Raw genomic sequence first — 18,845 nt, 5'->3', positions numbered from 1 at the left:
TCTGAAAACTGTATAGTTTAGACAGGCCTTCACAATAGGAATTTCTCCTTTACGCAACCAGTATTTCCTGATTTTTTGAATTATGTTTTAATGGATGCCTTTATTTTATTTTTTTATATTTTGTATGATGTGTCCCACCTTGATATGCTATTACTAAAGTGCGGGTTATAAATATTCCAGTAAGTAAAGTAAATAGAACGATCGCCAAAGCTCAGCAGGAATTGAGAGATCCCCACCTATCCCCCAAGTTCACGCCAGAAAACTCAAAAGGGAGCTATTCTGCCTGTCCTAAAGGTGTGCGTGAGACCTGCAAATTCTCTGCACTTTGCAAAATCGTGAAGGAAGTGGGGAATATGTGTGCTGCTCAGTATTCTTGTCAGGGCAAGCGCAGTTGCTAAAAAGCAGTTGCCACTGGCAATCAGATTTGTCAAGGCTTTTCAAAGAAGGGAATAGAGCTTGTGCCAGAAAGGTGGTTTAGGATTATAGCCTACATCTTCCAGTTTCATTTTGTGAGAGGCTGTAGATCTAACTATAATGTGGGGGGGTTTTTTGCCCCAAGGTATCTCCCAGTGCCACAAAGAATTAATAGTTATGACTTCGAAAATGTAGACTATAATAATCCAGCTGCTGAAACTTGCTGCTGAAATTTCCTGAAGTTTCTTAAATCTGGGAGGACTGTTTAATAAAAAATAGCACTGAGTCTGACCTGTAGTGCCCCCTCTGGAAAGGAGAAGAAAACGTCCTGTGGGGAGCAAACCTGAATAGGGCATTACTGTGTGGGAACTGGATGACCTAATAGGTTTTTCCATCTCCTTTCTCTAGTTCTTTAATTAGGAATTGTCTAAAACGCTACCAGCCCACCAATGAAATAGATCTGCAGTTTGGATGAGGGTACCCTGCAAGGCAGACACATGCCATTCATTAGCATTGGCAGGCCACGGACAGGGAGGGGAATGGGAGCCTGAACATTTCCCATCCTCTGTGACTGGAAGCAGGCAGGCATAACATGAAGCGGCGAACAAGGAAAAGAGTAAGTCAGATGGAGAGAAAGCCCCTATTCTTGAATATTCAAATCACAGTAATAATCGCTCTACTTTGCTTCTTCCGAAACAGGACGAAATGGAGCCTGCCTACTCTATAATACCCGGGGGGGGGGGGAGGCGTATTGCAAGCATGTGCTGCCTGTTTCCTTCAAGACACAGCCCCTATTTCCAAAGTTTCAGTTTAGGTTTGGCTTTTAAAGCTAAAAATTGACCATCGTATATCAAGGGTCACATGAACCATGGTCAACCCCCACAATGAAATATCTTTGAACCATCTATTCTGCAATGGTCCGAGGGCCTCACTGCCCTTCTTACATGTGAAACCATTATTTGTGTGGATGTATCAAAGGTTATTATATTTTTAATCTTTCCTTTCTCTCTCCCTCCATCTCTCATATTCTCTTTATTCTTTTTTTACTTTAAATTTATTTTAAAATTCCCTTATGTCAAACTTTGCATGTCCAAAGTGTAAAAGTGAGTGCAGTCATTTCTGAAATACACTTTTGGGGGGGCAGGGCATTGCAGGGCGGTTACAAAACTCTTTGGCAGCACAGAATCGCAGCAGCGAACCCACAAGAGCGGACAGCAAAAAAAGAGCAAAAAATCAAAGCAAAATGAGGCACAAGATTCAAAAATTATTTTGGCATCACAGTGGGACCTATGGGAGCAAACAAGAAAAAAGTAATTCTTTGAACCTTTTTTTAAAAATTGGGGTGCTCTTGAGGGTCTACAAAAAAAACCCTTTTGACATCATAGCATCACATCAAGGGAAACAAAGGCTTTGCTAAAAATAATTTTTAAAATTAATTATTTTGAGAAATGACACGTTTTGGAGGGGTCCGGGGGAAGCACCACAAAACTTATGGGGGGTCATATACGGCCCATGGAACATGGGTTGGCCACCCCTTCTGTAGAGAGATGAACACTCTTGCAACAAACAAGTGTTGTTGTTGTTTAGTCGTTTAGTTATGTCCGACTCTTCGTAACCCTATATGGACCATAACACACAAGTAGTTTCTGGCATTATTTTTCTCCCCTTTCTCCTTCAACGAAAGTTCGGACCAAATCTTATAATCTTTCCAAATACAGAAGAGCAGGGAAGAATCAAAGCTATGGTTAGGCTGCAAAAAATATTAAGGCCTTCTGTCCAAGCTGGCACACAGTTTGTAGCCTTGGGATTGAATTAGCTACACTTAACAATCACGACAGAAAATGCTGTCTGATCAGATAAGGAAAGAAAACATGAGAAACAAATGTTCAGGCTGTTCTCTGATTCCAATTTGCTTTGAGAACAGTTAATTTGCATTAAATCAGGTAGCATTACATGAGATATCTAGATTAATTAATGCATCTTTAGGAGGGAAATGTTATTTATATATAAAAGAAAAGAAATTACATTTTTGCATAGACTAGACTGACAGGTCGCCACTTGCCTAGTCACCTCTGGAAAGTATGAATTGCCACTAGATGCCATTAAATCAAGAAGATTGGTGCTACTTTTTGGATTAGATCACAGGCCAATTTAGTTTGTTGTGCTTTCTCCAAAGTGGCCAGCAAAGAATACTTGAGGAAACATTACATTGCTCGAGTATTTGTAATATATGGACCTACCTTTGGTCTAAAGTCCTTCAAGCTGACTCACTAACAAGAGTTTAAACAATCTGTTTCATTTCAGTGGATTGGTCATACTTAATGACAGAATAAATACAGCTAAATAAAAACATTTAGCAACGTAGGTAATTTAGATACTGTAGTAGGTGATTGTGAGGAGCTAGAAGGACAGACAGCTGGTTGTGGACAGAAAGCTGAAAACTGTCCAAAAGTCAGATGGCATTTTCTGGTGTGTACATTTATCCCACATTTCCGTTTCGTAAACTGGTTTTTGTATTGTTTTAAAAACCTGTTTGACTAGGGCAAAGGGAACATGTGTTCAAATGGAGCATGAAGCCTTTTCTCAAGCAGCTTTCAGCTATGTCAAAAACTGCTTTTTTTTCTCAGTCTTCCTCTCCATGCCAGTCCACTGAGATAAAGATGCATTTGCCTTCCGTTCAAATATTTAATTTAACGATTTTCTGAGATGAAGGCTGGACCCTTAAGAATTGCCATTTTAATACTTCACACAGATAACTTTTTAAAGTACAGTGGTACCTCGGGTTACAAGCTTTGGGTTACAAACACTTCGGGTTACAAACTCCGCAAATCCGGAAGTAGTACCTAGGGTTGAGAAGTTTGCCCCAGGATGAGAACAGAAATTGTGTGCTAGCGGCGCGGCGGCAGCAGGAAGCCCCATTAGCGAAAGCACACATCAGGTTAAGAATGGTTTTGGGTTAAGAACGGACCTCCAGAACCTATTAAGTTTGTAACCCAAGGTACCACTGTCTTACAAAAGACAAAATAGAAGCAATGATCTGCTAGGTCCCAGATGCACTTCTAGTAGATGCATGGGGCGGTGTGTATGTGTCCAGTGCTGATCTGCTTGTCTCCTATGAGCTGATGCTCCTCCTGTAGGAAATGGTGGGGAGGTCCACTTTTGAGGACTAGTGTCATTCAGCTGGGGTAGCTGAGGTAGAGCCGGGGGGGGGGGGAGAGAAGGAAGTCACGGCATGGCATGGATGGGATACGTAGGGTGGCTCCTGCAGCTGTGCTGAGGTCAGGTGCTCTTCACAGCCTCCTGTCTTCCACCCACAGCTGCCATGACAGCTCCAGCTGCATGCCTCACCAACTCTGCAGCAGGAAGGCGTCAAGCTTGTCTGCATTGTCCAAGGCAACCTCATTGCAGTTGGGGAGCAGCACCAGCAAACCTGCTTCACTTCAGGCCCCTTTCCCAACAAGGATGGCAGCAGTGGAAGATGCCAATCACGGCCACTGGAGCAGCCACAGCAGTGGCACTTCCCTGTGCTATAGAGTGGCAACATCTGCACTTCGGAACTTCCTGCTTATTGACATCAGGTCACCAGCTTCTCTGTATTCTTTTTGGCGCCTGCGTAGAACATTTTTGTTTAGGCAAGGCTATACAGACATATAGGGATGCAGGTGGCGCTGTGGGTTAAACCACAGAGCCTAGGGCTTGCCGATCAGAAGGTCGCTGGTTTGAATCCTCACAACGGGGTGAACTCCCGTTGCTCAGTCCCAGCTCCTGCCAACCTAGCAGTTCAAAAGCATGTCAAAGTGCAAATAGATAAATAGGTACTGCTCCAAGCAGGAAGGTAAACAGCATTTCCGTGTGCTGCTCTGGTTCACCAGAAGCGGCTTTGTCATGCTGGCCACATGACCTGGAAGCTGTACGCCAGCTCCCTCGGCCGATAACGCTAATGGTCAGGTCAGGGGTCCCTTTACCTACATAAAGATACAGACATAAAGATGGTGACATGTATTTTTAGTTTACTGCCAATTTTGTTTTAAAATGTTCTTCATTATATTTGTTTTTAACTGTTTTCCTGACAATTTAATATTTTTTTATAAACTGCTTGGAGGTTTTGATGCAATGAAGCGGTATATACATTTTGCTAAATAAACATGTATCTTCCAAGTAGGGTAATGGTAAATGGGAACCCTGACCATTAGGTGCATTTGTGAACCACTCTGGGGTTGCGGCGCTCTTCTCGCTTTACTGGCCGAGGGAGCCGGTGTACAGCTTCCGGGTCATGTGGCCAGCATGACTAAGCCGCTTCTGGCGAACCAGAGCAGCACACGGAAACGCTGTTTACCTTCCTGCCGGAGCGGTATCTATTTATCTACTTGCACTTTGACGTGCTTTCGAACTGCTAGGTTGGCAGGAGCAGGGACCGAGCAACAGGAGCTCACTCTGTCGCGGGGATTCGAACTGCCGACCTTCTGATCGGCAAGCCCTAGGCTCTGTGGTTTAGACCACAGCACCACCCACGTCCCTATGTTCCAAGTAACAGCCTGTAAAAGGTTAGTGGTTGACAGTTCAATGAACTGTGTATTTGTATATAAATTTATGACAGTTCAGGGAACTCTGTATGAGTTCAATGGGACTTACTTCCTGCACTTAAGAGAAATTACACCGCAGCCTGAAAGGGTAAATGCCACAACGTCCATGCAACATGTAACAAGTTTACTTGAGATACTTCATTCACAAATAGCAATGCAAATGACTTTGCACTCATATTTTTCTATAAGGTTAGCTATTTCAGAGTGTCATTTCTTATGTTATTCATTAATTTATGAATCACTTCCCATAAAACACCCCAGGATGATTTACAATAAAATCATCTGCAATAAAAACATTTTTTAAAATACAATAAAGAAAAAAAGGCTGGGATAAAAATCTTTTTAAAAGACTTGTTGGAAGAAGAAGGTCTTCAGTGAGCACCAAAAAGATAAAAGAGACAGCATCTGTCTGATGTGCAGCAGGAGGGAGTCCCAAAGGGCAGGTGCCACCACACTGAAGGCCTTATTCGTATATCATAGAGCTCTTGTTGTGGCAATACGTGTAGGAAACTACAGCTCAGTTGGATATACAATAGCTGAAACAATCTTTTAGGTATTCTGTTCCCAAGTTGCCCAGGGCTTTGCACACCACTACCAATCCCCTGAATGCAGCAAGGTAGCTAACCAGGACCCACTCAAATTCTTTCAGCAGAGGCTGGCATTGTACCCCAGTAAAACCAGTGATTAAGCGCAGGGAAAGCACCTATGTCTCATCCTCCCAATACTTCAGGGTACTGAAAAAGATTTGTACAATATTATTATTAATTACCCACTCTTCATCCTACAGTGCTAGGATGAATTATTATTATTATTATTATTATTATTATTATTATTATTACCTACTCTTCATCCTACAGTGCCAGGATGGGTTAGTAGTAGTAGTATTAATTACCCACTCTTCATCCTACAGTGCCAGGGCAGATTAAAGCATTAGAACCCCATATTTAAAAAAAGCTTATATAGCTCAGTGTATAAAAGGACTTTTTTTTTTAATCGGAAGAAAAATGCGCCTTGGTAACCTAAATTACAGCTGACAATGTCGGGTTCTTTCACAAGAAAAGCAATTAGATTTATTACTAAAAGGGAAAAGGGAAAATGAGGTTTCCGCAAGCACATCCCATCCGCGCCGCCCCCCATCCCCGCTTTGGATACCAAAATGGCGGCACTTCAACGCCTTTCGCTTTTTCCCGCCACAGGAGGCGGGGCGGGCGAGGAAGAAAGCGGCTTCCCCCCCCCCCCCCCGCGCCAGCCAATGAAACCTGGAAGCGGAAGCCGTCGGAGGGCTGCCAAGATGGCTGCGTCCATGTCGCTGCTCTCCGGCTGCAGGCGGCTGGTGTCTGGGTTCTTGTGGGGAGGCTGGGCCCGCGCCCCGTCTCGCGGAGTGCGGCAGGGTGAGTGCCAACGGCTCCTGCTCTCTCTTTCTCTCGGCTGCAGCGGGGAAAGGGGCTGAGGTAGGGAAAGGGCGAGAGAGGCGCCTTCCCGTCAGCTCCTGGATGGCCGGAGCCGGCTCGTTTTCCGGCAACCGCCGAGAAGGGGAAGAGTAAAACAACTTGCGCCGCGGTGTCGTCCATCCCCCGTCCCGTCCCCCCATCTCTCTCGCTCAGCTCGGGGCTATGAGGCCAGCTGGGAATATAATAATACGACAATAATAAAGGACAGATGTTACTTGGTTAGTCATCCTTTCAGAGGAGGTGGCCAAGGTCCCTTGCCAGGTAACAGGCGCTGAGACTTGAAGGGGCAGCTTTTTCGGGCAACCCTCCGTTGGACGTGGAAGGGACAGCACAAGGATCCACCTGTACCGTCCCGCTCCGTGCATGTTTGCTTGGAAGTAAGCCCCCCCCCCTAAGTTCATAGAATTGTAGAGTTGGAAGAGGGACTACGGGGGTTATCTGGTCCAACCCACTACAATGCATGAATCTTTTGCCCAGCCTGGGGCTCGAACCCACAACCCTGACATTAAGTGTCTAATGATCTGGGTCTTACTCCCATTGGATGGCAGCTTTAGTCAAGCATCCTGTTTTTAGTTTATCAACTCGGAATCCTGAGTCCCAAAATTCTAGTTTGCTGTTCAGAATTCTCATGTCCTGCACCCCTCATCTTTATCACAAGCACCAGTGACCCCAGGTAAATCATTTGTTAGTCTAGTGCAGGCATCCCCAAACTTCGGCCCTCCAGATGTTTTGGACTACAATTCCCATCTTCCCCGGCCACTGGTCCTGTTAGCTAGGGATCATGGGAGTTGTAGGCCAAAACATCTGGAGGGCCGCAGTTTGGGGATGCCTGGTCTAGTGTTTCCCCTTTTTGTATAATTTTCTGCTCTTTGCTTTGGGGGGGTTGGGAACACCCTTATTCTTCACTCCAGGTTTCATTTCAGGCTTATTCATCAGTTATGCCAAATACAGGTACACATCTACAGGTATTTGTGTGAAAAAAAATGTACACTTGTTGATTTATATAGTTCAACTACAGTATTGTGTATGCAAGACTGTATGCTTCTTGTACACAGATTGCACATTTGTTGATTGTAGTGTGTATAGTATAATCCTCTCTGCCTAGGATGAGACAGGGAAGGGGATCCCATTTTTCACTGCTATGGGGCAGTTGCTGATGGTGCAATCAGAACTCTGTCTTTAGTTGGGGCAACAGCTAAACAGAAGCAAAATAATCCTTCTCCAGCACATGGTATCTCTCAGGAATTTGTTGGTCGCAGCAGGAAATATTACTATGTTGCGCTGAGCAACACTGAATTCTTGTGTTCAAGAGTGCCAAGAGTTCTGTAAAAGAATAAAAGACATATGAGAATTCTGTCACGTCTGTTAATGCTGGTTACCTGGTAGTAGGGTTTTCTAGCCTTGAATGAGAAATTTAGAGCCAGGGGCATAGTGGATTTGAGGGTGGGCTCCAGCATTTATTTTTATGGTAGGTCTGTAAATGTAATGTAATGCAGAACTGTCTATTCAGTTAAAAGTGTACACCTTTTCTAAAAAAGAAAGAAAGAAAATAAACAAAACAAGTGGGATAAAAGCAGCCTTGACCCTTACTTTTTGGCAATTAGCCTGGAAAAGTTGAAAGAATAATGAACTTGTTTTTCCCCCTGGTTAATAAGCAACCATACCTGCCAGATTATCTGGGAATCTCACAAGCAAGACTTAAAGGCAATAGCTCTCCCACCACCAGAATTATTTGTCCCAGCTTCTAGTATTCAGTTGATTATTGCCTCTCTAAACCTGCAGGTTGTGTTTTAATATTGTGGCTGTACTTAAAACCTGCATGGCAAGCAACATTTTCCAAAAGGCCCTGAACCACCCAGCACTGTCAGAATGCAGTGGTTATGGAAAAGAGCTGCTGCATTGCTTACATCACATCTACCATGCAGGCTCAAAAATGAGCACTCCGTTAGTGTTCAGTCAGATTCCCAGTGAATCTCTTCCTGCTTACACTATAGATACCTTCCTATTTGATTCATTGTCCCCAACTCCCTAGAACCTTAAAAGCTGACATGGATCTGCTCAGCAGAAAATGGCACAGGTGTGATTGTTTCAGCTTCTGGCCTAAGTCATCTCCATTTTCCACGGAGTGACCAAAGCATTGACAGGAAAGTCAGTTATGCCAACAGAAAACCCAGAAGCATCCTTGATATTTATGTTTATTTGATTAGCCTTTTGGAGTGGGTCACCAACTACCTCATCCTTGCAGAGGGGGAGTAGCTACTGTGAGTGAACCTTGATAGGAAGTGGTCCAAGCAAGACCAGGAAAGTTAGAATAAAAAAGCTAGGAAAAGTTAGGACATCTAGCAGTCAAGAGCACACAAGCCATATAAGAAAAAGGCTCCAACTCTAGCATTAGGTTGCTTTTAGCTTCCTTGTCAGGGAGTATTTAGGGAGTTATGCAGTAAGAAGGTCCTCTGAAAGGAAGAGTTATGGCCCTCTGATATTCAAGAGAGCACAAATACTAATGCATCTCTGTGGCCCAAAGCCAATCATAGAGTTGGAAGAGACCACAAGGGCTATCCAGTCCAACCCCCTGCCAAGCAGGAAACACCATCAAAGCATTCCTTACATATGGCCATCAAGCCTCCGCTTAAAGACTTCCAAAGAAGGAGACTCCACCACACTCCTTGGCAGCAAATTCCATTGCCGAACAGCTCTTACTGTTAGGAAGTTCTTCCTAATGTTTAGGTGGAATCTTTTTTCTTGTAGTTTGATTCCATTGCTCCGTGTCCGCTTCTCTGGAGCAGCAGAAAACAACCTTTCTCCCTCTATATGACATCCTTTTATATATTTGAACATGGCTATCATATGACCCCTTAACCTTCTCTTCTCCAGGCTAAACATACCCAGCTCCCTAAGCCATTCAGAGGGACAACAGGCCTAGGCTGCTTTTTGCCGTAAGCAGTTCTGAAATGGTTCCCAGTGAGATGTTATAATGCATATGAAAATATTATTTCAATAATCTGTAAAACAAGGCAGAATAATCCCTCAATAGGGCTAGAGTTATTTTTATTGCCCCATCTCTTAGCGTTAATAAGGCTTTCTGTAATTTTTGGGAGCAATATTAGGGAGATGATTTTATGAGGGCAGACAGTAAAAACAATTACTTCGTGTCATCTGTCTCTACCTGCACTAAGTGAAATACCTCTATCTCAATTTTGGTGAAATGCTTATTTGCTGTCAGTGTCATAGCAGTTTTTTAACAGCATTCCTCTCAAGTGTTTCATAGGCACAATTTCTGTACTGAACAAGAATGCATACAATTGTATTTGAATGAATCTAACATCCTGTCTTTTTTCTGTACCTGCAGTTGTAGAAACTACTGAAGGAAACACCACAATTGTAAGTACAATAACTGACTTATTTTCTAAGTCTCAGACCTTGTGTTTGTAATGCAGCAACTCAGGGTGGATAAAAACCAATGATTTTTTTATCTAAATTGGATTTTTTTAAATAAAATGCTTTTTGAGGAAAATATATTACCATCCAAAGGTTATTCCATCATGAAATAAAGAATAGTTTTTTTATTATGTAGAATAAGGTTGTATATGTTTATTTTTTGGGGTAAATAAATTCCATTAATCCATTCACAATGCCATGCTCTTCCAGAGGTTTTTGTAAGATTATTGGGCAGTTTCTCTGCCTACAAGATATTATCACAGATGCTTGGTTTACTTTTGCAGTTCTCAAAACTGAATTTGTCTCAACAGAGATCACATGCCTCTTCTTCACAGCAAAAATGTTATAACATGAACAGAGTTGAGAAAAAGACCTTAATCCTATTGTTCTACAAACCTATGAATACAGAAACAACCCCTTCAGTGCTAAGTTTCAAGAAGTTCAGTGAATAGAATAGAAACAATATTTTTCTGATTGTTTGGAGTGGACAGTATTTAAGTTTTTCATGTGTAGGCTGGGCTGACAGTCTAAGTTTCTATATATATATATATATATATATATATATATATATATATATATATATTGTTTTTGTTTAGCCAAATTAGTTAACAAACATGGATGTTTGTTTAAGCAAATAACATATGCTGTAATGTTATTGTTTCAGTTGAATACATCTATTTAAATTGTTATTATTAAGGTAATAATTATTTTTCTCCTTCCTAAGTACAACAGTAAAGTTGTCCAAATATGAATAACCCATTAAACTGGGGATAAAAAACTAATATGAAAAGTTGTTATTCTAAAAATCTTCATCTACTTGCATATTAAAGTTATACCAGCAAGAATTAGTCTTTATGTAGAAAACTATGATTTAAATCAAGCCTTACTGACTAGTGATTTATATCGTGATTTAAATCGTGATTTAAATCAGATTGATTTAAATCAAATCCACCCTGCAGCAACTTGTTTGTACAGAAAAATGCAATTGAATAATTTCCATCATGTAACCAATGTAAATTTAGGCCTCTTTTCCTGAAGAGAGTGAACAGGTGACCTTTTCATCTCCTGAACCCCATTCAAAATTTTCTAGTGCCCATTGCATCAGTGGAAGAAATTTGTGCAAAATTAGAGGTGTGTGCAGAGATTAGGAATGCCTGCAGTTATGCATACTCAAAAGAGCCCAAAGTTACCATAACAGTATGTGGAAGCTGCTGCTTCAGCTTTTGACTTCATGGTGCAGAAAGAAACCATGCCGCAGTGGCTCCCACACCATGAAGTAATATGAAAAGGGTTTCAGAAATCTCTCCATTCATTGATATTTTTGAAACTTTTCTTTTTATTCTGAATGGAAATGAAGCATGCACAATATAGTGTCTATATGTGTCTATATAAGTCTTACTGTGCTTTGATTTATTGGAATTTCCTTTTAATCCCCCCCCGAAGAGACAAGTAGCGCCCGACTTGAATATCAACCAAATGTGCTATGAATAAAAGCCAAAAAGTCGGAGTTTAGTTTAATAAGCACAGTGGCATATAATTTTTAATTCTGAAAGCTACATGAGACTATAAATATGGTATTCACTAGGCTGAGCCTTACTGCTTAATAAACACTGTCTTGGAAGAGTGAACAAGTGTGTTAGAAGGCCTACTATAGTAACTATTAGTAGGATGAATATTAATAACAAAAGCAACAGCCTTGTACCCAGCATTGCACAGGAATTGTAACAAACAAATTAGTGTAGCTTTGAAAGTTTTAGTTCATTATCTTGATTAAAAATGGCATTCAGTTTTATCCAAACATAGATGAAAACCTGCTTCTTGATTTCAGGAACCTTAATGCAAAATTTGGTTACAATACCTTCAGAGGTGTACAAATGTATAGCAAACAAATAGACAATTTTCCAAAATATGTAGTAGATTATCAAGTTGTATTCCACTTATCCCCAAAATTGTGCCCAAAGCTCACAAAATGACTTACATTCTAGTGCTGTGGCCTCACTTCCTAGTCCCCTCTTCTATTTCATTTCTTCATCTGGTCTCACCCCAGATCTCCTTCCATAAGTTAAATACCAAGTTATCCCTACAGTAATTATATTGCCCAAATATGTTATCTCCATAGATTATTTTTACTCCTCTGGCAGTATTTATTATCCGGTTGGAATTTGAATGGTCCACCAGATGTTTGTCATGATTAAGCCCCAAGAAAGCAATGGAATGGAGCTTGGTTTGGTTCCATTGCTTTCAAGGGACTAAGTCAGAACAAATGTTTGCTGAATTGTAGCTTTTATTATTAAATATAAAAATACTAATAGGAGAATACGGTCTTCTAGCGTTAGCATACCACAGCCTTGAGAGTTCTTTAGGCATCAGGAAAACCTCCTTTTATTTTCCCAGACACACACAGATTTTTAAATCTCAGTCTGCTGCTTTTCATTAGTGTTTTGATTTTTTTATGCTGATTTGTACGTTAGGTTTTTATTGATTCTTTTCCACAAATCATAAAATCTTTTTCTGGTGAAGGGCAATGTATAAAATTCTTCATAAGTAAATTGGTGGAGGAATGCTAGTTGAACTTGGAAATTTTAGGTTAATCCTAGCCCATGAGGATTCCTCAAACAAGTGAAAGTGGGAGGAATAACTTATGAAACTGCCTGTGATAATACAGCCAAGAAAAACCTAATCATTAGCTTCTCAGAATATCTTTGTAAGTTACAAGCAGAAATTAGACAGCCTTAAGTATCTTGTATACTTTGAGGTTTGGGGTGGGAGATATTTCCCTACATTCTCTGTCAGTAAACAGAAGGAATGAATTTCCCCACTTGAGGTGCGCTTGGGGGAAAACACATCTTAAAATGTTTATGATATGATAATACTGCTTCATATGCTGATATCATTCCTGGGTATAGGGAGGTTTTCTAACAGAGACATCTTCTCTGGGAAGAAACGGAGACCTCACAACACTACAGAATAAAAATGCATTGTGGTGCTTTGGGTGTTGGATTTTTGCTTAAAATGCAATGTTCTCTGCAAGCAAAGGTTATTTTGTGAGAAGGCAAGCAAAAACACTCTAGATATGAAGAATTCCCAAGACTGCTGTAGTTGACAGACCATCAATATTCAGTACTAAATGATGAAGATTTCCTTAGCATCCTCAAGAATAATGAGGGATAGTTCACTGAAAATCCCCATCTGTGCTTTGATAGTGGGTGGATGTTCTCATGGGGAAAAGAATACTCTGTGATGTTAAAGATGTAGCACAGATGAAATTAAATATGCTCAAAAAGTGAGGTCATTCATTTGATTTTAATTTTCTCTTGATTTTATAAGTGTGATCTGAATATGCTTTCTGGAACATTTTGCTTTTCTCTTTAGCATCATAAATGTCTGGTTGGGGAAATAAATAAAGCCAAAATCTTGTGAGAAAGGTGCATGTACCTCTAGCCAGCACTTAGTGAAGCTCTGTGAAGATACTCGTGGTGGGGGCATGAACATTAGCTTTGATCTTTGGGCCTTTCCAGAATAACTCATGTTACATTTTGAGTGGTGTAATAAAACATTTTGCTATCTGAATTGTTAGGCTGTTTTTGAGCCAGGTGATGTTAATATACATCTTTAATATACTTCTTGTGTACTACTAACCATGTTAAATCAATTTGGTGTACTTGTGACCCAGCTATATTCATTTCAAAATAATAAGTTACAGTAAAAGGATACAGGTTTTAACATCTCCAAAAAAGAATTATTCTGTTCTTTCACTATAAATGATTTCAAGATGGCCATCCTTCTACAGAAGACTGAATTTGTTTGAGTACAGTGGTGCCTCACTTAACGAATGCCCTGCTTAACGAAATTTCCGCTTAACGAAAGGATTTTTCGAGTGGAGGTTGCCTCGCTAGACGAATTCGTTTTATGAAAAATTTGTCTAGCAAATCGCGGTTTCCCATAGGAATGCATTGAAATTCAATTAATGTGTTCCTATGGGCAAAAAAAAATTCAGAAAAAATTCAATGCATTCCTACGGGATTCGCTAGGTGAATTTTTCGTTATAAGAAAAGACCCGTGGAATGAATTAAATTTGTCTAGCGAGGCACCACTGTATTGTTGATTCCCAAACTATGTACTTTTTCCTTTAAACATAGATATAAACAGGCTTTAGATTTACCATTACAAAAAATGACAATTAACACGAGGAAACAATCCAAAAGGTGCTGTTGAAGACTTGCTTTGGTGTCACATGTTTCAAGCTTTACAGTTCTCATTCAAAGAGATTCTGGAAAGAGTTGCAAAAGGAAAATATTGAGATGTAAAGCTCAACTGTTAGGCTATTTTCTAAAAGCCCTTTTTTAAAGCATCTTCTGATAATGCTTTTGCCATAGATTGATGCAGCTCTCTGAATCGTTTCACATAATGTATATGCTGCTCTTCAAATCTACGTAGATTTCTGTTGCATGAATAATGATCTTGTAGGAAAAACATTTAGTTGTGTTCCTTCCCTGACTAAAGTAGGAACATCTCTTCTGCACCCGCCCCCCAATCACAACTACATGAAACAAATAGCATATACCATTTAGTTCTTTTACTGGTTGAGAATATTACAATAAATTATGACTATGAATAATGGCTTTACATCATAGCATGTAAACATCAATAGTAAAGCCTGAACATTTACAAAATTGGCCATTTGGAATATGTTTAGCCTGCTCAAGTTTGTAGCTGTAAGGCATACTGCATCTAAATTGAGTTTTCTTCAGGATAGCTTTAAATTGATGAGTTCTGACTGCAGTTGAATACTTTAAAAAGAACTCCCTGATTCTGGCTGTATCAAATGAGAGAGGTCTGGGGTTGGCTTGTTTTTAAAAACTTGCTGTGGTCTGCTTAAAGAAAAGGAATACATGAGCTGCTTGGCAGGAAATGCTTCTTGTCAGATAGGCTAAGTTGTTAAATACTTCCCCAAGGGAAATGCTATCAATTTCATTAGTTTGAGCAATTTAAAGCTAAATTCGGACCACGCTTTAGGAAAGTGTGCTGTGGAGAGCCATCCCAGTTTTTATAAACATTTCTGCAGTTTTGACCAGTGGAAGAAGTGTCTCTGTCCTGCAGCTGTTTTTTTAAAAAAAGTCTATGCCAGGCTTATGCAACTTAAGAGCCCATGTTTGCTGATATCCTCAAAGTAGCAATTTCAAAAGTATGTCTTGTTATACATGGCTAGGGAGGTGCAGTTTGTGTCTTTTAGAGGGAGCCATGCCCATTAGTGAACAGTAAATTGGAATCTTCCTTTTAAGTAGCAGACTAATATTCTTGAGTTGACATTTGCAAAAGTGCTGAAATCTTGTGTGTGCGTGTGTGTGTGCGCGCTTAAACTGCTCTCTTTGCTGGGTTTGTCATCAAGTACATTCTTTGTTGTATTCTGGATCACGAGAAGCTAAGTTTCCTTAAGGTTGTTTTTTGAGGGGGGGTGCACTTGTTGGAAATTAAGCAGTACAATATATATTGGAAGTCTGAAATCTAAATCTTCCCTTCCATCTGCCCTCTCTTTCCTAGATTGAAGGTAAAATGCTGGAAGTTGAGGAAGCCCCGACTCCTCCAAATCCTTCTGGCCAATGTCCTATCTGTCGCTGGAACCTAAAGCACAAGTATTCTTACGAGGTGAGTACAGCTTCAGGACCCTGTAGTGTATTTTCAAGGCTTAAAAATAGCATGTAGCTACCAGATACTTCTATATGTTACTCTCATAACTCTCCTGTTTCTTAGCAGAATAAATTACTCTTCAGAGTGGTTCAGAAGTCACAGGCTCCTGGGGGACTTTTCCTGGACCCTTTGGAGGCCCACTATGACATATTTCTTGAGACAATTTGAGGGTGAAATTGCTTGGCTCAGTAGCAATCTTGATGCCATAGTTAGTGCAGAACTGTGTGAGATGTCCAACACCACATCTAGCCAAGTTTTATGAGATCAGTTTCAGTTGATGTGGCCTGAGAGTGTTGACAAGGTGCTTAGAGCTGTTTGTCCAACCACATGTTCTCTCAATCCCTGGTTGATCATGTTTAACAAAATCTATGTGGCAAGGCATGACTGGGTGGATCCAAGTGTGGTGAATGCGATGTTACACAGTGCGTGGTGCCTGCTGGCTTGAAAGAGGTGGTGGGACACTTGCTCATTTATTTATTTTTTAACACCCCGGACTCACTCATTGAGGATAGTCACTGACCAGTTGCTTTTCTTGGGAAGATGGGTGAGAGGGTCATGGCAGAGCAGCTGCGGGCATTCTGGATGAAACATTATCCCGACTAGGGTGGTCGATCAGGTATCTCTAGGCCTCTTTTTGGCAGCCCACAGCAACACTCAATCCTCCCCCCAAGCCCCTGCACTGCTTTCTGAAAGCTAGATAAGTTAGGCACTGCACTTTGGGAAGGAGCTGGGAAGGCTCTAGGACCCTGCCAGAGCCTCGCACCACCTTCTCAAAGCCTGTGCCTCACTTAGCCAGCTTTTGGAAAGGCACTGAGAGTGCTTGGGGGGACATCAAATTTTGGCTTCGCTCACCCCACCCCCACCCCAAGCAGTGTGCAGCCCACAGGTTCTTTGTCGAAGTGCTCTTGCGGCCCACTTGGTATGAAAAGTTGGGCTGCCCTGATCTAGACCCAATTTAATTCTTGGTTCTGTCCTGGGTTTGGCATCAAACCGGTCTTCGTTACACTGATAGATGACCTTTATCGGGAGAGGGACAAGGGAAGTGTGACCTTGCTAATTCTGCTTCATATCTCAGTGGCTTTTGATACCATCAACCCTGTTCAGTCTGCTGTCCATAATATAGATAAACTGGTATTCCACATCCTTCCATGCCATTCACATACCAGTGGGACACTTGTTTCCCTGATTTGCAGCTATGCACACTTAAGCAGCTGTCATTGCTATGTTTGCACATCACCTTTCCACCAATACTTTAACCAATACTGGCTTGGAGTATACAGTCATACTTCATGTTGCGTCTGCTTCAGGATGTGTCTTTTCATCTTGCAAACGTGGCAAACCCAGAAGTATTTACTTTGGGGGGTTTGCTGTGCACGCAGAAGCGTTCTGCATATAAGTGCTCTATTGCGCGTGCGCAGAAACGCCGCTCTGGTTGCGGACTTTTCGGGGTGCAAATGGCACCCTGGAACAGATCGTGTCCGCAACCAGAGATACCACTGTAATAGACACAATACAAAAGGAGAGAAAAATAAGCAAATGATAGTACCATTGAATATGAGCAACAATGTTTGCACTCTCAAAAGTTGCTTTTCCAAAGGTTATTCCAAGTCTGGAATAGACAAGGGGCAGGGAATACCATGCTGGAAATTTGAAGGAAGGAAACCAGACAAGAGTACACGATTAAAGATAAGGAAGCCAAAGCTGCAGAATAAGCTAATGTCAATTGGATTAATAGGCTAGAACTAGAAATGCATCTGGAGGAAAATAATTGGTTTGTGAGATGGCTGGCTCACTAATAAAGATGGGAAAACATGAAAAATAAGGAATTGAAAAGGAGTGATAAAGAATTTAGCGGTGATGGCCTTGTTGAATGAGCTTTCAAGAAAGCAGGTAAGGAAACAGTAGAGACATGGAGTTAATTAGCAGGTCTGGAATACATGCATCCCAAGGGGTTTTGCTAAGAAACTGCTCCACTGAGTCATTTTTTTAGAAACTCTCAAAGGGCTGAGGAGGCTTGTGTGAAAATAATGGAAAATGACAGGCCAAAATCAAAAGTTTAGGAAGTGATCATGACATTTGCCGCATGGAAAGTGTTAAGGCCAGGCACTATATGACCTTAAACACATGGCTTAATTTCACATGTATTTTGTTTTAAGCTGCAAATAGTAGTTGTATAGAGTTATGTCAGCACTGGGGCTGCTGTGGGTGGGAAAAATTTACCCTCTTCTTCGTCTGTCATAGGCACAACAAAAACAGCTTCTCCGAAGCTGCTGTTTGCTTTTGGGAAGCTCAGATCAAGTGTATTATTTCGAAGAACATAATGTTCAATGAACAGATAATTCAAAACAATTGTAAAGCAAAGTACACACATCACTGCAGAAGCAGCTGATCTAATATTGTAGGCCACAGTTAGTTCCAAAAAATTCTTTGCCTCCTACTGCACTTACAGGTTAGTAAGACAATAATAAGGGAGAAGTGTCTGTCCTAAGAGAACCCATTATTTTTTATGTCTGTGTGCATTCTGATAATACAAGCCATTCCCTTAAAACAAGAGACATCTGGCAGGCCTGCTTTTTACCCGCTACTGTCAAGCCATTTTTTGGCATCCACTGTTATTAAGAATGGTATACAGTTCTTAACTCATCCTCACAACAATCCTGTAAGGCACTTTTAGGCTGTGATAGTGAGTTGGCCAAGGTTGTCTGGTGAGCTTCATCTCATGTCCAGACACATAACTCCTGTCTATTTTGTCAAATCGGCCTTCCTTACATGGAAAAATAATATTAGGGAAGGTGATCTTCTTGTCTTTAATAATTAATATAGGCTTGAACAATAGAAGATGGCTGTGTCATTGCTAAGGGTGACTGAGAGGATCCCAAAGTAACCATCAGTGTGCTGAGTTGACAACTAGGGTATATTAGGAAGCATTGTTGATTGACCCTCAACAACTACTGAACCCCCTTTGCTGGCCAAACATTTTTTTTCAGAAGTTTTGTAATACTCTATTTGTACTTATTAAGGCAGCAGTTACTCTGAAGATTTAGTATTGGAACCAGGCTTTCCTGTTGAGTGTGCTGCTTTATGGAAGTGAGTATTCCATACTGTCAGGAGCGGTAGGACAGAATTCCAGACTAAGATGTGCTCGCCTAAGCCCACATTCCCAGCATGTTCACATTCCTGTCTCGGCAACATATACGCTGGCTTGGTCCATGTCCACAGAATGGAAGATGACAGGATCCCCAAGGACGTGTCTCTACAAGGAGCTGGCTTC

General features: G+C 41.1%; 1 protein-coding gene across 1 annotated transcript in view; it reads left to right on the top strand.

Annotated features, from left to right (window-relative positions):
* The first annotated feature begins 6,257 nt into the window (after window positions 1-6,257).
* MRPS18A (mitochondrial ribosomal protein S18A) overlaps window positions 6,258-18,845 on the top strand; it is a 34,848-nt gene continuing 22,260 nt past the window's right edge. Inside the window, exons 1-3 of the mRNA XM_035108195.2 lie at window positions 6,258-6,388; window positions 9,798-9,829; window positions 15,428-15,532. Coding sequence (XP_034964086.1) covers window positions 6,289-6,388; window positions 9,798-9,829; window positions 15,428-15,532 — 237 coding nt within the window. The 5' untranslated portion in view covers window positions 6,258-6,288. The remainder of the gene's footprint in view (window positions 6,389-9,797; window positions 9,830-15,427; window positions 15,533-18,845) is intronic.

This window comes from Zootoca vivipara, chromosome 3, assembly GCF_963506605.1.
Source record: "Zootoca vivipara chromosome 3, rZooViv1.1, whole genome shotgun sequence".
Lineage (NCBI taxonomy): Eukaryota > Metazoa > Chordata > Lepidosauria > Squamata > Lacertidae > Zootoca > Zootoca vivipara.
Note: the sequence above shows the minus strand (reverse complement) of the source record. Positions and strands in the feature narration are given on the sequence as shown.